Here is a 19655-nt window from a genome sequence, read left to right on the forward strand (position 1 = left end):
ATCATGCAACTTCGGGCACGCACGAACCGACGGCCGCCAACACGTCAAGTCATGTCAGAGTGAATCGTGACGGCGAGGACAGAAGCGACGGGACCAGCGGCTGGAGGAGAGCCGCCGTCTTCGGGGCCGTTGGGACGACGCCAGCAACTATGGGGTACGTACCCGGAGCTTGTTATTTGCCTTGCGGTGCTCAAACCAAAGCGCTCGGCGTGGATTGTTTTTTTTTTTGCTCTCTACGGCACGTTCGTGCGCGTCACTTGACGGCAGCTCGTCCACGCTCTATCAACATTGGCTGCACGGAAAGCCGTTACTAGCCTAGCCTAGCTGCTTAGCCGCCGCTGGCTCGCTAATCAACGCTCACGAGGAGGGAGATTAAAGCCGCTCGCTTGGACAGCAGCTGTCAAGAAATCCACTCACACACACGCGTGGCAATTCTGCAAGGCGCCGTCGCCATTCGGGCAGTGGGTGGAAATGCTCTCACACGACTTTTGTCCGAAAGTCAGCAGTTGACTTCTTTGACTGGTCAATTGAGCGAGTGCACCTCCTTTAACGGCGAGGTCTTACCTCCCAGAAGTAAAAATTATTCTCGTCAAAATAATGGAGAATGTAGCATTTTATTCTCAAAATTAAAGTTTTGTAAGATCGCGAAGATGCAACATTCCCCTCAATTGAACATACTTGTTATGGTATGAAGATTGACATCACCTTGATAACACATTTTAAACTGTACATAACATCGAAACAAGCCATTATCATCACGTGGCCTGTTGCTTCGTTGTCATGGCGATGCAGCATCTATCAGTCATGGCGGTGTACTGCTGCCAAAAACGGCTGCTTGTTTTGCAGTCAGATTATTGAGAATTACGCTGGGGAGGAGCCATAGAAATAGATAGGTTTAGAAGTGGTGTCGAGACGAGGTTGATGGCAAACCCGGAAGTGACGGCACGAGTTGTAGCGTCCATAGTAACGTGGCTTGGTTTGGCATAGAAATAAGATAGTTTTGAGCGTATTTAGGTCTATTTAACGTATGGATGCTGTAAAAAGGAACAACAGTTGGGGGCCGCAATGTTTCGCTTACGGATGCTTCAACTACAAGCTGAAAAACAAAGGAATTTCGTTCTTCAAGTGAGTGAAAATGAAATTTCTATAAAAAGAAAAAAAAATCGTTTTGCGATGTTTTAGCGACTAATTTTCGTCCTGTTTTCGATCTTCGACCGTGTATAAGTACGTTCTAGCTGTCCTTCATTAGTATGAAATTGAATTGGCTCTGCCTCCTCAACCATGTAACTAATTCGACACTAAATTTGAACTGCAGGGGTGTGCGTTTCACTAAACATTGCTAACTTAGCAATATTGCTAATATATTGCTAAGTTCATTGTTAACGCTAAAAACGTGTCTCACTAAACATCATTTAGCAATATTGTTAACGCTTAGCAATATTGCTAAATAGCAAAGTTTAGTGAAACGCGCCCCAGGTTAGCCGACTCTGCTCATACAACATACTAATAATTACTTCTTGATCTTTTTGATTCGTTGTAGATTTCACACATATATACACTATACAGTATACACAGTGTTACCTAATCCTCTACAATTTCTGATTTAGTCCAATTCTAATCACCAATTAAGTATGATCATTCTTTATGAATGTTATTTTTTCACGTTTGAAGATTGGTTACAATCACACTCAAAAGATAATTATACAATGTATTCGAATTTTCAATCTTAAAGAGCTGTCATTTCTATTATTCATAACATTTTTAGACTCTGAATAAATATACATCAATAGTGGTGTATTTAATTGCAATTGTATGTTTTGGATTATAAAAAAATTATAATCCAAAGCATATCTGATCTTGAAAGTTGAGGTTTTTGGACTTGTCCGACTTCACATCACGCCGAAAGACGAAGTGAGAGTGAAGTAGTTGTCTTCTAAAACATATTTAGCCACAAAGTATTAGAATTTCGTCGAATACCGGAAGAAAATTGACGGAAAACGAGCAAAAATTATTCATATGGTACAGAACTGTGTCAGAGGCTACAACTCGTGACGCCATCAATGATGTCACGACCTGGTGACCGCGGGGCGCAATGCTATTGCCTCCTTTGGGCACTTCTAAACCTATCTATTTCTATGGGAGGAGCCCATCACGTGCGCATATTTTATTGATATAGCCATTCACACCAAATCACAGGAAGGTTCTTACGATGATGGTGGTGATGGTGATACTGTGCCGGGTAACGAACGGCCTCTTTCAAAAGAACAAATTCCTGTGACTTCAGTCCCGGTCGCTTTGGCGCATTTTATTTGGACTACGAAAAGGGATTAAGTTTGAACAATGGCCACTTGCAAAAAAAATCAAAGGTGAAATTTGAATCATGCCTGTGCTGAAAATATTACTTTTAAAGCCACATACACTCAAAGTCATTAGGTACCGTGATATCTCATCTTACAAACTTCATTGGTTCCCAGAAAGTGCGTGAAAGGTGAAAAATTGGTCTTCCAAACATTTATTTTCCAGAAGAAACCATTAAAATGAGAATAATCCATTCCCAGGTCCCCATTAAACATAATTTTCTACTAAATAAGCCTTAAAACAACACAAAATGTACCTTATTTTATGTCTAATAAATGTGCTATTGTACTGTAATGAAAGAAATAAACTGTACTATATAATAAATGTGTTTTATTTACCTTTGTGATTGTAGTTGTCAATGTATGACAAACTTCCAGGTTGTCTCTTGATGATATCCGAGTAAAGTTGCCAAACTTTCTCTGTGATGATACCTTCACTCACACTGTCCCCTGCTAGCTGCTTTTCATTAATCCAAATAAAATCCAAATCCAAAATTTTGCTTTTGTGTCCTCTTTGGCTTAACAGTAGCCTGTGGTGGGGTCTTTTTCGCTCCCATAATACCATAAGTACTCCACTCAATAACAAACTACGTCTGCACTCAAAGAACATGGGTGTGGAAAACTATTTCTGCCAGTCACCGTGGCGCTGTGAGGTGTGGTTCGTCTGCCGCTAAGTAGTTCGGGAGCCGAGACTATATGCTCGCGAATTTAATGTTCGTAATGCGAAAGGTTTGTGAGCTAAAGCGTTCAGAAGCTAAGGTATCGCTGTAGTTTCCAATTTGAGCGTGACGACCCCACACGGTCAACGGCAACATTGATGCCCTCACGTTATTCCGCGTATGATTTGAAAAATCACCCAGCATGTGTGCCCCCTTGCAGTGAGCAGCCCATCTTCAGCACGCGGGCGCACACCTTCCAGATCGACCCGACTACCAAGAAGAACTGGCTGCCGACCAGCAAACACGCCATACCCGTCTCTTACTTCTTTGACAGCACCAGGAACGTTTACCGCATCATCAGCCTGGAGGGATCCAAGGTCGGTTCTCACCAAGTAGACACCCAATGCCATAGTACAGGAGTCAGGAACCTATGGCTCTTTTGATGATTGCATCTGTCTCGCCGATAAAACGAAATACATATTCTCACTTTTTCGCTGTTCATGTCCTGTTTGGGCTGCAGTGGGCGCACAGCGCTGTTTTGATTGGATGATACTGACTGTTTATGTTGAAACAGGTCAATGTCCCTTTTAAATAAGCCCGACGAGTAAAAAAAAAAATTAAGAGTATCGTACACTTAATGTTGGGATGGATTGAAGGATTCGCCTTTGTGTAGAGAAAACGTTCTGCCGTGATTCTAATTTGCAATACCATTGATGGATGAAACAGTTTAATGTCAGTGGCACTTTGACAAGCCCCACGCTAACATTAGCATCAATATACTTTTGCAAGAGACAGCAGAAAGCAAGTGTGAAAGCTAATGTGCCATGTGCAGGCTAGCAAGCAGTCATTTCGCGTATGGACCCAGCAAGTTGACTTTCATTCTGATCGTTCGGCTGGATTTGTTTTTACCAATCATAAGGAACGGAAAACCATTTATGTTAATGGTGAGTACTATCACAAAGTTATTTGAAAATTCTGACATTTTGTTGAAATCACGTGTGTGCCTGCGTGCGCGTGTGTGTGCGCGTGTGGCTCTCACTGAAAAACATTTCTAAATACTGTGATACCATGAGAGGCTGGCTCTCAGCGGGACAGGACAAGAAGTGCAATGGACGACAGGTTTGGATACAAACAAAGGTTTTAATCATAGGTTTCAGGGGGGATTCACAAGAAACAAAGGTTTGAATAGTGTCTCTTCCAATACTTAAATCAAAATAAAGTCTCTCCTGAGGTAAAACTGAAGACGGACTTCTTTTCCAAGAGTCTCTAAGCCTCACCCCTCTTGACGTCCTCCTCGTGTAGCCTAGCCACCTTAGCAAGGTCCAAATCCAGTGTCCTGTCGTGTGGTCCTGCCAATCCCGCCCTGATCAGCTGCAGGTGTGTGGTTTTAAGTGCTGCCTTCCACCAGATGGGGCCAAGACTCTCTCTGGGTGGAGCCATCTTAGGGGGATGTATTTGCCCTCCACCACACAGCCTCTCGTGACATCACACATCCCCCCCCCTTGAGACCGATGTCCTCTGCGGGGTGAAGGATGCGAAACAGGCCAGGAAGGCCTCCCTTCGGCAGAGGGCATCTGCATTGCCTTGGCGCTTGCCAGCCCTGTGGACAACAGAGAAGTTAAAGGCCTGCAGATTCAAGAACCACCTGGTTACTCTGCTGTTGGTCTCCTTGTTCCGGGCCATCCATTGGAGAGGAGCATGATCAGAGACCACTGTGAAACGTGTTCCCAGGAGATAGAAGCGCAATGACTCCAGCGCCCATGTGATGGCAAGGCACTCCTTCTCTACTGTGGAATAGTTTTTTTTCCCTGGGCAACAGCTTCCTGCTAAGGTACAGGATGGGATGTTCCTCTCCTCCATGTACTTGCGAGAGTACAGCCCCCAGACCAACTTCTGATGCATCCGCTTGCACCAAGAAGTCCTTGCTGAAGTCTGGTGCCACCAGGATCGGACGGGAACACAGTGCCTGTTTTAGATTGGCGAAGGCCATTTCGGCCTCTGGGCTCCATTTCACCAATCGGGAGTGTTTTTTGGTCGTCAATTCTGTCATGGGGGCTGCTATAGTAGCGAAGTCAGCAATAAAGCGTCTATAGTAGCCAGCCATGTCTAAGAACGACCTCACCTGCTTCTTGGTAAGGGGTTGGAGCCAATCTTGTATAGCCCGTAGTTTTGCTTCTTGAGGCTTCACCAGCCCCCGTCCTATAGTGTAGCCCAGGTAGTTGGTTTCGCCAAATGCCAACCTGCACTTTTTCGGGTTTGCTGTGAGACCTGCTTTTCTGAGGGAGTCAATCACAGCTTGCACTCGGGGTAAGTGACTCTCCCAGTCAGGACTCTGTATGACACCATCATCCAAGTATGCTGCTGCGTACCTCTTGTGTGGGGTGAGAATCCGATCCATTAGGCGCTGAAACATGGCGGGTGCTCCATGGAGACCAAACGGGAGCCTGGTGTATTGGTAGAGTCCCTCAGGTGTGGCGAAGGCTGTCTTCTCTTTTGATGTTGGGGTCAGGGGCACCTGCCAATATCCCTTTGTGAGGTCGAGAGTGGTGATGAAGCGTGCCTGTCCCAGGGAGTCAATGAGATCGTCAACACGAGGCATTGGATAAGCATCAAATTCGGACACCTCATTCAACTTCCTATAGTCATTACAGAATCGTATTGACCTGTCTGGCTTGGGGACCAACACGATCGGACTCGCCCACGCGCTTTGGGACTCCTCGATTACTCCAAGTTCCAGCATCTTCCTGATCTCCTCCTGTATAGCTGTCTTACGGGCCTCTGACACACGGTATGGACGCTGGTGTACTGTTTTTCCAGGCGTGGTGCGTATCTCGTGTTGCACCACATCTGTGTGTCCAGGTATGGAGGAGAAGACGTCTTGGTTACGCTCAACCAATTCGAGGGTCATCTGGCGTTGGTGTGGGGACAAATTTAGACCCATCTGGATGTCTTCTCTGGCCGGTTCCTTCGCCTCGCTGGGGGGTAGGCAACTAAACAGCGCCTCTCTGGCATGCCACTTCTTTAGGAGGTTAACGTGATAAATCTGCTCAGGTTTCCTCTTACCAGGTTGCCTCACCTTGTAGTTTACCTCCCCCACGCGTTCGATGACCTCAAAGGGCCCCTGCCAGGATGCCAGGAACTTGCACTACACGGTTGGCACCAAGACCAGCACTCTGTCCCCTGGCTTGAACTCTCGAGGCTGGGCAGGTCTATTGTAGGAGGCTTGCTGCTTTCGTTGGGCCGCTTCCATGTGTTCTCGCACTATCGGATAAATGGCCCTCATCCTTTCCCGCATGTCCCCCACATGCTCGATGAGGGTACGTTGTCGGCACGGCTGCTCTTCCCAAGCCTCTTTGGCGATATCCAGCAGTCCCCGGGGTCTGTAAGAGTACAACAACTCAAAGGGTGAGAAACCGGTAGAAGACTGTGGTACCTCCCTCACGGCAAACAGCAAGTAGTTGTTGTAGCAGTTGATACCAGTTTCGGCCATCTTTGATAACTTTCCTCATCATGGCCTTGAGTGTCTTGTTGAATCGTTCTACCAATCCATCTGTCTGTGGGTGGTAGATGGAGGTTCTCAGTTGCTTGACCTTGAGCAGGGCACACAGGTCCTTCATGACCTTGGACATAAAGGGGCTTCCCTGGTCGGTCAGTATCTCCTTTGGGATCCCTACCCGGCTGGCGAGAGCAAACAGTTCCTTTGCGATCTGCTTTGTGGTAGCCTTTCTGAGGGGAACAGCTTCTGGGAACCGAGTGGCATAATCCATCATAACCAAAATATACTGGTGTCCCCTAGCACTTTTTGGTAGAGGTCCGACTATGTCCAGCCCAAGCCTCTGAAAAAGGGTCTCAATGATGGGTAAGGGAATGAGCGGGTTTCTGTATGTGGGCTTGGGCGCCACCTGTTGGCACTCGGGGCAAGAACGACTAGTTCTCCACATCCTTGTGCACCCCTGGCCAGAAGTACCGTTGCAAGATTCTCTCTTTTGTCTTTTCGACCCCTAGGTGTCCCCCTAGCAGGTGTGTGTGTGCCAAGTCCAGTACTGTAGCTCGGTGTGGTTGTGGTCCTTTCCCCCAGTACTACACCCTCTAAAACCTGCACATTCTTCATGGCGTTGGCAAGGGTAGGATCCTGTAACTGGGCTGTACCATACCGGCCTGTTAGAGGAGGCAGCTTCTGAGTCCCTGGGTTCTCATCACTACTGGAAGCCGGGAGATTTTCTGGGGCTGGAGTTTCCTCGGCGGTCTCTGGGCCAGACTCCGTCTCCGGTGGTGCATCTGCTGTCCCTAGGAGAGCACAGGCTCTCCCCTTCCGAGGTAGTCGGGTCAGTCTTTCCTGTGTTTCTCTCCACAGTGGGTGAAAGGCCGGGCAGTCGCGTCCAATCAGGAGGGGGACAGGGAGAGAGTCAACCACACCGGCTACCATGCGGATGATTCCCTTGGTTGTGGTCATGGTGAGTTCAGTAGTGTGGTACTCTCTGGTGTCTCCGTGGACGCAGGAGACTGGAAGGGGTTTCTCTGGAGACAACCTGGTTGGATCGACCAGCGTTTGGCGCACCAAGGTGACCAGGCTTCCGGAGTCCAGCAGGGCTTCAACATCCTGTTGATTCACTGTCACCGGACAGGTGGGGGGCCTTGTTAGTGAGCTGTCACTTCACCCTAGGAGGGAGGCATAATGAGCAGGGTGGGCACTGGAAGAGTCAACGGACGGCATGGACTCTTCCGTTGGTTTTCCACACTGCCATGAGATGTGTCCCGTCTCTCCGCATCTGTAGCATCGTCTGGTTTCGGTGCCACTGGGCGTCCGCCACTGCCTGGGTGGACCTCTGACACCACCTGGAGCAATCTTGGCTGTGTTGGTGGGCTTGGGCAACTTTGGGCGGGCCATTTCAGTCCGGGGTGGGGATATGTTGCCGATTTCCCTCTTGGTCGTTCGCAGCATCTCCGCTGTGGCCTGGTACTGCTCCACCGCTGCTACTGTTTGACACGCAGTAGTCAGCGACTGCTGACTGATTATCCTTTTCGCCTCATAGGGCAGGGCTCGTAAGTAGCGATCCACGACAATGGCCTCGACCACCTCAGCTGCCGTGCTCCTTTCCGGTTCCAGCCACTTCCGTGCGATGCGGGCCAATTCGTGCATCTGTGCCCGTGGAGGTTGGTCTGGCTGGAAAGTCCAGGTGTGGAAGCGCTATGCCATCCCGAACTTGGTGAGCCCATGTCTGCTGAGAATTCAGCTTTTAAATAGTCGTAGTCTTCTGCTCTGTCTGCGGTCAAGTCCAGGACAGCATTCAGCGATTCCCCTGTCAGGAAGGGTGCAAGCAATCCCACCCACTGCTGCTTGGGCCACTTTTCTCGAGTGGCTGTTGCTTCAAATGTATGCAGGTACGCCTCAATATCATCCGTCACCCCCATCTTGGCTAAAAAATCCCCCGCCTTCACCCGGGGCAAGTTCTTGGCGGCCATTTGTTTTTGCAAGAGCAATTCCTCTGCCTTCAGTTCATTGGCTCTCCTTTGCTCCTCCAGGAGAGCCAAATTGGCCTGATATTGGGCTTCCTGACTTTCAAGCAGGGTTTTCAAAATGTCCTCCATTTTTTTTTTTTTTTTTGTAATTGAGGATATTTTCAATTTAGAAAAACCATAACACAAACCATCAATGTCCATGCACCTACTAACGCTTGTCCAGTGCCCGCATCCCCCACCATATGTGATAGCATGAGAGGCTGGCTCTCAGCGGGACAGGACAAGAAGTGCAATGGACGACAGGTTTGGATACAAACAAAGGTTTTAATCATAGGTTTCAGGGGGGATTCACAAGCAACAAAGGTTTGAATAGTGGCTCTTCCAATACTTAAATCAAAATAAAGTCTCTTCTGAGGTAAAATTGAAGACGGAGTTCTTTTCCAAGAGTCTCTAGGCCTCACCCCTCTTGACGTCCTCCTCATGTAGCCTAGCCACCTTAGCAAGGTCCAAATCCAGTGTCCTGTCGTGTGGTCTCAACTGGCAATGAGTTCCACGCAGCAATCAACTTCTTCACAGAGCACAGCAATCGAGCTTGTCTTTCCCCAAAACTGCCCACTCAGAGGCTCTCTGCCTTAAGAGACTTGCCTGCCAATCCCGCCCTGATCAGCTGCAGGTCTGTGGTTTTAATTGCTGCCTTCCACCAGATGGGGCCAAGACTCTCTCTGGGTGGAGCCATCTTAGGGGGATGTATTTGCCCTCCAGGACACAGCCTCTCGTGACATCACAATACTTTTCTAAGTACAATACAATGTGGTTTAAAACTATACAAAATAGACCTTAAATGTGCGACTGGATTATAATGGAAGAAATAAACTGTAATGTATAATCAAGTCGTTTTTTTTACCGTTGTGATGGTCGTTGATGTAGTTGTTCTTGATGATATCCGAGTGAAGTTGCCGTGCTTTCTCGGCGATAATACCCTCACTCACACTGTCCCCTGCTAGCTGCTTTTTGTTCATCCAAATCAACAGAAGTTTTTCTTTTGCGTCCTCTTCGGCTTAACACTAGCCTGTGGTGGGGTCTTTTCTCGCTCCAATAATAGCAAAAGTACTCCACTCGATAACAAACCACATCCACACTCAAAGAAGGGGGGGACGAAAACTAGTCCACCAGCCACCGCATGGTTTGGTTTGTCCGCTGAAAACTAGTTCGTCAGCCAAGAATATATGCTCCCGAATTTAATATTCGTGAGGCGAAAAGTTCATGAGCTAAAGCATTCGTAACCTGAGGTATCACTGTACAGTATTTTACTTTTATGGCTCTCTTTGTCAAAAAAGTTCCTGACCCTTGAAATGAAAGCAAAATGTTTTTATGGAAGTGAAGCCAAACAATCCCCTAAAAGAATGCAAAAAATCTAATTTTAATGGATTTGCCCTCCGCTCTTTCACTCGAAAAAAAACCTCAAACCATTGTCAAAAATAATCCGGAGTCACCCGGCTGTCTCACTGTGGCCCCCGACAGGCTGTGATCAACAGCACCATCACCCCCAACATGACCTTCACCAAGACCTCACAGAAATTTGGCCAGTGGGCCGACAGCCGCGCCAACACCGTCTACGGGCTGGGCTTCTCGTGCGAGGGCCACCTGAGCAAGGTTGGGAAAGCTTGGATTTATTTACAGCGCCAGATCGGCGACAACTAATGGCTTTTCTTTTCAGTTCGCGGAAAAGTTTGCAGAGTTCAAGGAGGCGGCACGACTCGCCAAGGAGAAATCGCAAGAGAAGGTGGAGCTAACCGGCGCTCCCCCGCAGGTAGATTTTCTTTACTCATCGCACTTTATTTTTCTTTCCAGAGGGGCATAAAACAAATTGAGCTAAGTTGGCTACCTGTGAACAACTTTGTGTTAGCGACCGTCTCAAATAAGCACTTTGAACCAAAGAATCTGTCAAATCTAAATTGGATTGGCGTCCAAAATCATGGTTACCAATCAACTCGATTCCTAGCTGTCATATAAAGGAAATAAAGCAGTCACAAAGATAGTAGAAAGCAGGGAGTAAAGCCAAGATCAAGTCAGAGTCATGCTGAGTCGAATGCCAATGAGTTACTTCCGGGTAGAGTGAACACTGGCGCAAATGGCTGTCGCTGCTCACCCAGAAAAAAAAGTGTCCTTGAGAGTTTTGAAAGGTGCTTTGAAATTAAATGTATTATTATTATTATTATTATTATTATCACAATCATCTTTATTGCCAAGTATTTAGAACACATAAGGAATTTGTTTCCGGTTGAACACGCTGCACTAGTATCATCATCAAAAAATTGCTAAGTGGCACTATACAGTTCTATTTGGGCTACTGTTGAAAGAGTTCAAAGAGTTAATGGGTAAGAAGCTGTTTAAATGTCTGCTCTAGTAGTATTATTAGTATTATTATTAGTATTATTATTATTAGTACAGTAAAGTCTCGTTATATCGATATCTGATATATCGATAGTCCCGGTTATATCGATACTATTTCTATGCACGCACGAAGAAAATTACATGCAAACAGGGTCGGATATATCGATAGTCCCGGTTATATCGATATTTTTTCTCCCTTGAATACTCCCTTGAATATCGATATAACGATACTTTACTGTATTACTAAAATCGTGCATGTCAACCTTAGGCCTTCAGTAGTGCTATGTCTGAATTAACCCACAGCTGCAAGTGTGATTTACTACACGTCCACTAGAGGGTACCGTTAGCCGGGAAATAACTTGTGACAGTGAAGAAACTAAAATACTGTTCACATTTTTACGATAAACGTGTGGATTCATGATAACCCAATAAAATGGTAATATTATTTGCTATTTTTGCTAGCTTCGGAGCTGTCCTTTCTTAATGATGTTCATCAATTCTTGAAAAGTCCGACTTGAAAATGGCTTGAACAGTCATTCTGCAACCAAATCCATTTCTTCTCTTTCAGCCATTGTGGCTTGACAAAACTGCTGTTAAATAAACACAACAACATATTTTCTTATGCAGCTTGCCATAGATGCTAGCTCTGGCCAGTATGCTCTTATCACTAGCGGCTAGTGATATAATATAATTGACTAGCTAATTATAATTTGCAAAAACTGACGTTTCCAGTGCTTTCCAGCAGGCCTTGGGTTACCAACGCATACTCTGATTGGTTAGAGCAACAGTTTGATCGACACATTTGATGCGACAGGGCGTGTAGAACTGATTGTGAAGGCGTCCAAGTCAATTTCTAACCCTGGTCACAAATGGTGGCTTTAATGTGATTGGCTAAATGCTTGTATACGAAAACACACGTCTGGAAGCAGCGCAACAGGTGAAAAGGACGCCGAAAGAAGATTTGAAATTATTTCATAAAAGTTAATGGACAAAATAGAATTCACATAAGTCTGGGATTTCGATATTTTTAGGCCAGCAGAGAAGGCCTTGCAGGCCCTGACGGTCCACCACTGCTAAAACCCTTCTTGAATCGATGAATTGATTTTGCGATGAAATTGAGTGATCGGCCTCGCCGGCAACTAAGCTAGCAACCAACGTCCATTGCCGTAACCGCCTCGCCCGCCTCTGTTCTGCCCGACAACTCCGCAGGGCGGCGCTGTCAGAAGGAGCGTGTTGCCCGTGCCCAAGAAGGTAAATGTGACGTGAAACCCCCTCCCCGGTGACTCCTTTGTCCTCACGTCCCCAGAACCCTGGCCATGGCCTCCTACGTGGTGGACCCGCCTGGGGCTCTGTGATCCTCTCCTTCACGTTCCCTCGGACGAACCTTTGTGCTCTTTTTTTCGGCCGTGTGCCCCAGCGGCGACGCAGACACCTCTGCCTCCACTTAAAAGTTTGCACTTGTCTTGTTCAGGTGTCCCCCACCCGACCTTTGCCGTCCCCGCCGACGCCCGAGAGCATGAACAGCAATGAATACCAGAGATTGGCGGTGTTGGCGGCGGCAGCGGCCCCCTTTCAGCTTGCTGAGGCCCAATCCGAACCCTCCCACAACGCGCTTCCCATCTTTCCCGACGTCCGTAGTTCCTCCAGCGGCATCGGGAAGCATTTGGAGGCGGAGTTGACAGCGTTGAAGGGCAACAATGCCAAGCTGACCGCAGCGCTGCTGGAATCCACGGCCAATGTCAAGCAGTGGAAGCAGCAACTGGCCGCCTACCAGGGGGAAGCCGAGCGGCTCCACAAACGGGTAGGCAGGGGGACACGATTGACAAGCGCAATTGTCACATGGTTCAACCTTCCCACCCCCTGTGACCTTTTAATCGGCGGCTGTCAAAGGTGACGGAGCTGGAGTGCGTGAGCGGCCATAGCACGGCGACCAGATTGTCCAAGACGGAGCTGAACCGCACGATGGAGGAGATGGAGGCGGCGCTGAAGGCCAAGGAGGACGTACGTTCACCGCCATGGCGCATCTGCTTTTGAACTCCGACCTCCACCAAGTCTTTTTGTTCCCGCCGGCAGGAGTTGGAGTGTCTCAGAGCCGAGGTGCAGAGTGCCAACCGCTTTCAGTCCCAAAGAGACTCGCTCGCGCACAAGCTACAGGTGAGAGAAGGGCAGCTCCCCCCCCCCCCCCCACTCCCTCGAAAACACGTAAATCCTCTGCACCCTGCCCACCACCTTTTCCAGCAACTCCTCTCAGGCAGGCAGGCGGGCGCTAAATGGCAAGTTGCCTTCCTAAAAGCAGCCATGATTTTACTTTTAAACCCTCCACACCCTGCCCACCACCTTTCCCAGTGACCCCCTCGCAGGCAGGCAGGCGCTAAATGGCAAGTTGCCAATTTGTGGCCTTCTCACAAGCAGCCACGATTTTACTTTTAAACCCTACGCACCCCGCCCACCACCTTTTCCAGCGACTCCCCCTCGGGCAGGCGCTACCGATCCAAATTCAGCAGGCATTTAAACAGCTCCTTCCCCCGTCGCCATTAACTCTTTAAACAGTAACACAAATCTAAGTGTTTGGTCAATCATTATGATTCTGATGAACCGTTGGGGCCACTTCCTGTTAACACACTTTAAAAATAAAATGAAAAAAAATGATGTTTTGGAGGTATTGTTGTTTTTTCCAGCAAGTGGAGCGTCGTAACCAGGCGTTGGAGGTGCAGCTGGGCGAGCTAGAGCAGCGGCTGAACGCCAATCGGCGCGAGCGCCAAGTCTTCCGGCAGAGTCTGCGCTCGCTGCTGCAGCTGCTGGACGGCAAGATCTCAGAGTTAAGCGAGCTGCGCCAAGCTCTCTCCAAGCTGCTGGAGTGCAGCTAGGCCCCGCCCACCCATCCGTTGGCGCCGCCTGGTGGACCGGGGACGTCGCTGCTCCATTGTGGGCGGGGCTTGTCCCCACAACGTTTACACACTTTGTACGCATTTGTGGTACTCGCTCGGCTCGTTTACAGCAGCCAAGTTGACTGGCTGGGATCATGACGATGCCTTGACCGCCGTCACGCCATTTTTTGTTGTTATTTTTCTTTTCGGTTGCTTCTTAAACCAACCTGTGAGGGGGGGGGGGGGGTGTCTCCTTTTTCCCAACGATGTCATCAGCCAAATGAAGCAACGGTGCGAAGACTTGACGACTTGACGCCGCCGAGCAGCAATAAGACACCAGCGACGCCGCTGCTGTGCTGCTTCGTCTCTTTCAGGTACTTTGCTCTTCACCTTCTGTGGTGAAACTTTTCCATTAATTTAACAAAGAATTATTTAAAAAGTGGCAATATTTTTGGAACTATTTATCAAGTTTTTTGGTACTTTTGCCAAATGTTTTTTTTTTCGGCCGTTGCCTTTTAGTCAGTCAGTTTTTTCAGATTTCTTGCCAAAAAAAACAACCTAATTTTGTAAACACCGCACGATTTAAAGGGCTTATTGTCAAAAGTATTTCAAATGGAATGTTGATGCTGATAAATTGTTATTTTCAAAGTCAATCCAATTGGAGATGGATGCATTTTTGTTAATAAAGGGAAAGAAAATCTCAGGATATTCGATATATTTTTTTCTAATATTTTTTGTAATCGTACACGTATGAAAATGACATAAACAAAAATATTGGCAGCCATATTGCTTAAAAATGAAAAAAAATGTTGGCCGCCATCTTAAAAAAATGTAGCCCGCCATATTACTTAAAAATGAAAAAAAATTGGCAGCCATATTGCTTGAAAATGAAAACAAATTTCGGCAGTCATATTGCTTAAAAATGAAAAAAATATCGGCAGCCATATTGCTTAAAAACAAAAATATTGACAGCCATGTTGCTTAAAAAATATTGACAGCCATATTGCTTAAAAATATTGGCAGCCATATTGCTTAAAAAAATATTGGCAGCCATATTGCTTGAAAATGAAAAAAATTGGCAGCTATATTGCTTAAAAATGAAAAAAAAAATATCTCAGCCATATTGCTTAAAAATGAAAAAAAATGACAGCCATATTGTTTGAAAATGAAAAAAAAATATTGACAGCCATATTGCTGAAAAATAATGTAGCCACAAGGGGGCACAAGCCAGTGTCTTATTGTGCCGGTCCCAAGCCCGGATAAATACAGAGGGTTGTGTCAGGAAGGGCATCCGACGTAAAAAAAATTGCCAAAACAAATATGCGAAACAAACCTATGAATCCCATACCGGATCGGTCGAGGCCCGGGTTACCAACAGCCGCCATTGGTACTGTTGACCTTCAGGGTGCCAGTGGAAAATGGACTACTGTTGGTCGAAGAAGGAGAGGAGGGAGGTGTGCCCGGAGGAAAAGAGAGAGATGGAACGCCAAGACTATAGAACTAAGAGTAGGAACTTTGAATGTAGGAACAATGACAGGTAAAGGTAGAGAGCTGGTTGACATGATGCAGAGAAGGAAGGTAGACATACTGTGTGTCCAGGAGACCGGGTGGAAAGGGAGCAAGGCTAGAAGCTTAGGGTCAGGGTTTAAGTTGTTCTATCATGGTGAAGAGAAATGGAGTTGAGGTTATCTTAAAAGAGGAGTTTGTTAGGAATGTCTTAGAAGTAAAAAGGGTATCAGATAGAATGATGAGTCTGAAGCTAGAAATTTAAGGTGTGATGGTAAATGTTGTTTGTGGGTATGCCCCACAAGTAGGATGTGAGCCGGCGGAGAAGGAGGAATTTTGGTTGGACTTTGATGAAGTCATACAGAACATCCCGAGAAGTGAGAGGGTTGTAATTGGTGGAGACTTCAATGGACATGTTGGCGCAGGAAACAAAGGTGATGAGGAGGTTATGGGTAGGTTTGGACTGCAGATGAGGAACGCTGAAGGACAGATGGTGGTTGACTTTGCTAAGAGAATGCAAATGGCTATTGTGAATACTTTCTTTCAGAAGAGACAGGAACATAGGGTGACCTATAAGTTTTTCTACTTTCATTCCTTTCATCACTTTGCTGCTGTGAAATGTAAATTTCTCCACTGTGAGACTAATAAAGGCATATCCAATCCAACCCAAGAGTGGAGGCAGAAGTACACAGGTAGACTACATTTTGTGTCAACGGCGCCATCTAAAGGAAATCAGTGACTGCAAAGTAGTGGTTGGTGAGAGTGTAGCCAGACAGCATAGGTTGGTGGTGTGTAGGATGACGCTGGCAGTGAGGAAGATGAAGAAACCAAAGGCTGAAGTGAGGACAAAATGGTGGAAGTTGAAAAAGGAAGAGTGTTGCATGACATTTAGGAAGGAGGTAAGACAAGCACTGGGTGGGCAAGAGGTCCTTCCAGATGACTGGCAAACTACAGCGAACATAATCAGAGACACAGGTCGGAAAGTACTTGGTGTATCGAGTGGAAGAAAGGTAGATAAGGAGACTTGGTGGTGGAATGGGGAGGTGCAGGAGTGTATACAGAGAAAGAGGTTAGCAAAGAAGAAGTGGGACAGTGAGAGGACGGACGAGAGTAGACAGCAGTACAAGGAGATGCAGCGCACGGTTAAAGTAAAGGTGGCAAAGGCCAAACAAGAGGCCTATGATGACTTGTATGCTCGGCTGGACAGCAAGGAAGGTGAGACTGATCTTTACAGGCTGGCGAGACAGAGAGACAAAGATGGTAAGGACCTGCAGCAGGTTCGGGTGATTAAGTAGTAAGATGGAAAGAGTACTTTGAAGAATTGATGAATGAGGAAAATGAGAAGGAACAAAGAGTAGAAGACATGACTGTTGTGGACCAAGACGTAGCAAGCATTAGCAAGGATGAAGTGAGGAAGGCGCTGAAGAGGATGAAGGGGGAAAAGGCACTCGGGCCTGATGATTTACCAATCGAGGTATGGAAGTGTGGCGGTGGTGTTCCTGACTGGGTTATTCAACAAGATCTTAGATGGTGAACAGATGCCTGAAGAATGGAGACGAAGTGTACTCATGCCCATTTTTAAGAACAAAGGAGATGTGCAGCGTTGTACTAATTACAAAGGAATAACGTTGATGAGCCATACAATGAAACTCTGGAAAAGAGTAGTTGAAGCTAGACTAAGAGCAGAAGTCAACATTTGTGAGCAGCAGTATGGCTTCATGCCAAAAAAGAGTACAACAGATGCAATGTTTGCTTTAAGAATGCTGATAGAGAAGTACAGAGAAGGTCAGAAGGAATTGCATTGTGTCTTTCTAGATCTGGAGAAAGCGTATGACAGGGTGCCCAGAGAAGAGCTGTGGCATTGCATGAGGAAGTCTGGAGTGACGGAAAAGTATGTTAGAGCGGTACGAGACATGTATCATGACTGTAAGATAGTTGTGAGGTGTGCTGTTGGTATGACTGAGGAATTCAAGGTGGAGGTGGGACTCCACCAGGGGTCAGCTCTGAGCCTTTTCTTGTTTACTATGGTGATGGCCAGGCTGACAGACGATGTTAGACAAGAATCTCCTTGGACCATGATGTTTGCAGATGACATTGTTATCTGTAGCAAGAACGGGGAGCAGGTGGCGGAGAAACTACAGATGTGGAGATCTGCCCTGGAAAGGAGAGGAATGAAGATCAGTCGCAGCAAGACGGAATATATGTGTGTGAATGAAAGGGATCCAAGTGCAAGAGTGATGCTATAGGGAGAAGAGATAAAGAAGGTGGAGGATTTTAAGTACTTGGGGTCAACTGTCCAGAGCAATGGAGAGTGTGGAAAAGAGGTGAAGAAGTGTGTCCAGGCAGGCTGGAGCGGCTGGAGAAAAATGTCAGGTGTGATGTGCGATCGAAGGGTTTCAGCTGGGATGAAAGGAAAAGTGTATAAAACCGTGGTGAGACCAGCCGTGATGTTTGGACTGGAGACAGTGCCACTGAAGAAAAGACAGGAAGCAGAGCTGGAGGTAGCAGAGCTGAAGATGTTGAGGTTTTCTTTGGGAGTGACCAGGTTGGATAGGATCAGGAATGAGTACATTAGAGGGACAACTCATATTCGAGGCTTTGGAGAGAAAGTCAGAGAGGCCAGACTGAGATGGTCTGGACATGTCCAGAGGAGAGAGAGCGACTATATCGGGAGAAGGATGCTGAGTCTTGAACTGCCAGGCAGGAGACCGAGAGGAAGACCGAAGAGGAGGTTTATGGATGTGGTCAAAGAGGACATGAAGGTAGCTGGTGTGCGAGAAGAGGATGCACAAAACCAGGATAGATGGAGGACATTGATTCGCTCTGGCGACCCCTGAGGGGAAAAGCCGGAAGGAAAAGAAGATATTGCCCACCACGGCTGGCGGAGTAATCTTCGGATCTTCGCCGGCTGCACACGACCGAACAGCGTTCCAGCCGGCGCACCTTTCTACACCCCCTCTCTCTGAATTGACACTGAGCTTTTTGCAGATAATTTTACTATTTTGGGACCGAAAAAAAACCCACCACAGGCTCGTGTTCAGCCGAAGAAGACACACAAAAAAAAAATCACAGTCGAGGAGAAGAAGGAGATCATTGAGAAACACGAACGAGGTGGGTTTTTGTGGCGTCACATGTGCACACCGCGGCTGTCATGTGAATCTCAGCCTGACACATCTCTCACGCTGTGTGTCACTTCCCTGAGAGTAACTTTCTACGACCATTCTACAAATAAAGAGCCTGTTACCGTCCACCATTGCCCCCATCCTTCGCCTAAAAGCTTTACGCCAGGGGTTCTCATTACGTCGATCGCGATCTACTGGTTGATCGCGATCTACTGGTCGATCGCGGAGGTAATACTGGTCGATCGCAGCGTGACAGTAAAAAAAAAACATTTGTCAACCTATCACTTGATTGACATACAGGGCAACCATTCAGATGACAACTAAATTTTGACCTTTAGGTCGCCGCGCATGCGTAAACAACGGCGCTAAGCGCAGCAAAATTTACAAACTAGTCAGCGAATTACCTCAGATTTTAAGCCCTTGCTAAAACATATGGTGATCAAAATGAGTGAGAAAGCTGGACCAAGTAAGAAGGCAAAAACATTACTTTCATACGGAATGGGAGGTGGACTTTTTTTCACGATGTCATTTTCAAAATGCGTGTTGCCAAGTGCAGGCAGACTTCTTGAATTACCATTGCATAATCCACCAACAAGCGTTATGCGCTAAAATGCTCAATGTAAGGAAATGTGCTACCTCTTTGACTGCATTATTCGGCTCCACTTATTTATGTGAGTCTACATGAAGATCATTAAGTCCAAATACCGTTCCACCATGACTGCTGAACATTTGAAAATGTGCTTGAGGCTGGCTGTCAGCATCTACTGTCCGGACTATGCATCCCTGGCGGATTCAATTCAGTGCAAGTCATCAAAGTAAACTCAGGTAATTACAAAAAAATGTTAATAGTTATTTATTATGTTATGTGTACGTAGTTATGATGTGTGTTGTGCAATATTGGCTTATTGAGTACATCAAGGTACAAGGTACAAGGTACATCAACATACATTGTAAGGTACAAGGTACATCAACATACATTGTAACATACATTGTAAATTCAAAGAATCCTTAATACATTTGAAAATTATTATGTTTTGCATTTTGGTAGTAGGTAGATCATTTTGACTTGGTTGTTTTTATAAGTAGCTCGTATGCTGAAAAAGTGCTGGCAAGTCCAAGAGTTTGCTTTGCCCGAGGTGATTGTTAGCTGCAATCGTGTATGTTTGTTGCTTTCCGGGATCGCGAGTGTGCCATTTTATTTTGCCGAGCTTGACAACCTGGACGGATCGCCCCGCCCGGCTTCTTTTGTCGCGTTTTATTCCGTGTCCGTGGAATCATCGGACTCGCGCC

The 19655-nt window shown here is 46.7% G+C and overlaps 1 protein-coding gene across 2 annotated transcripts; it reads left to right on the forward strand.

The window, feature by feature from the left end:
• Window positions 1–3: 3 nt before the first annotated feature.
• On the forward strand, window positions 4–14443 carry LOC148884244 (homer protein homolog 1). Of its 2 annotated transcripts, XM_089020826.1 has the most exons (9): window positions 4–154; window positions 3237–3393; window positions 9998–10129; window positions 10194–10286; window positions 12080–12121; window positions 12342–12671; window positions 12761–12871; window positions 12944–13024; window positions 13549–14443. In XM_089020826.1, the coding sequence occupies exons 1-9, from the start codon at window positions 150–152 to the stop codon at window positions 13735–13737; spliced, it is 1140 nt and encodes a 379-aa protein (XP_088876952.1). In that variant the 5' UTR covers window positions 4–149; the 3' UTR covers window positions 13738–14443. The 2 variants fall into 2 exon arrangements, with proteins under 2 accessions (XP_088876952.1, XP_088876951.1); XM_089020825.1 differs by lacking the exon at window positions 12080–12121.
• Window positions 14444–19655: the final 5212 nt, after the last annotated feature.

Source organism: Hippocampus bargibanti, linkage group LG18 (genome assembly GCF_051943395.1).
Source record: "Hippocampus bargibanti isolate YZ-2025 linkage group LG18, ASM5194339v1, whole genome shotgun sequence".
Lineage (NCBI taxonomy): Eukaryota > Metazoa > Chordata > Actinopteri > Syngnathiformes > Syngnathidae > Hippocampus > Hippocampus bargibanti.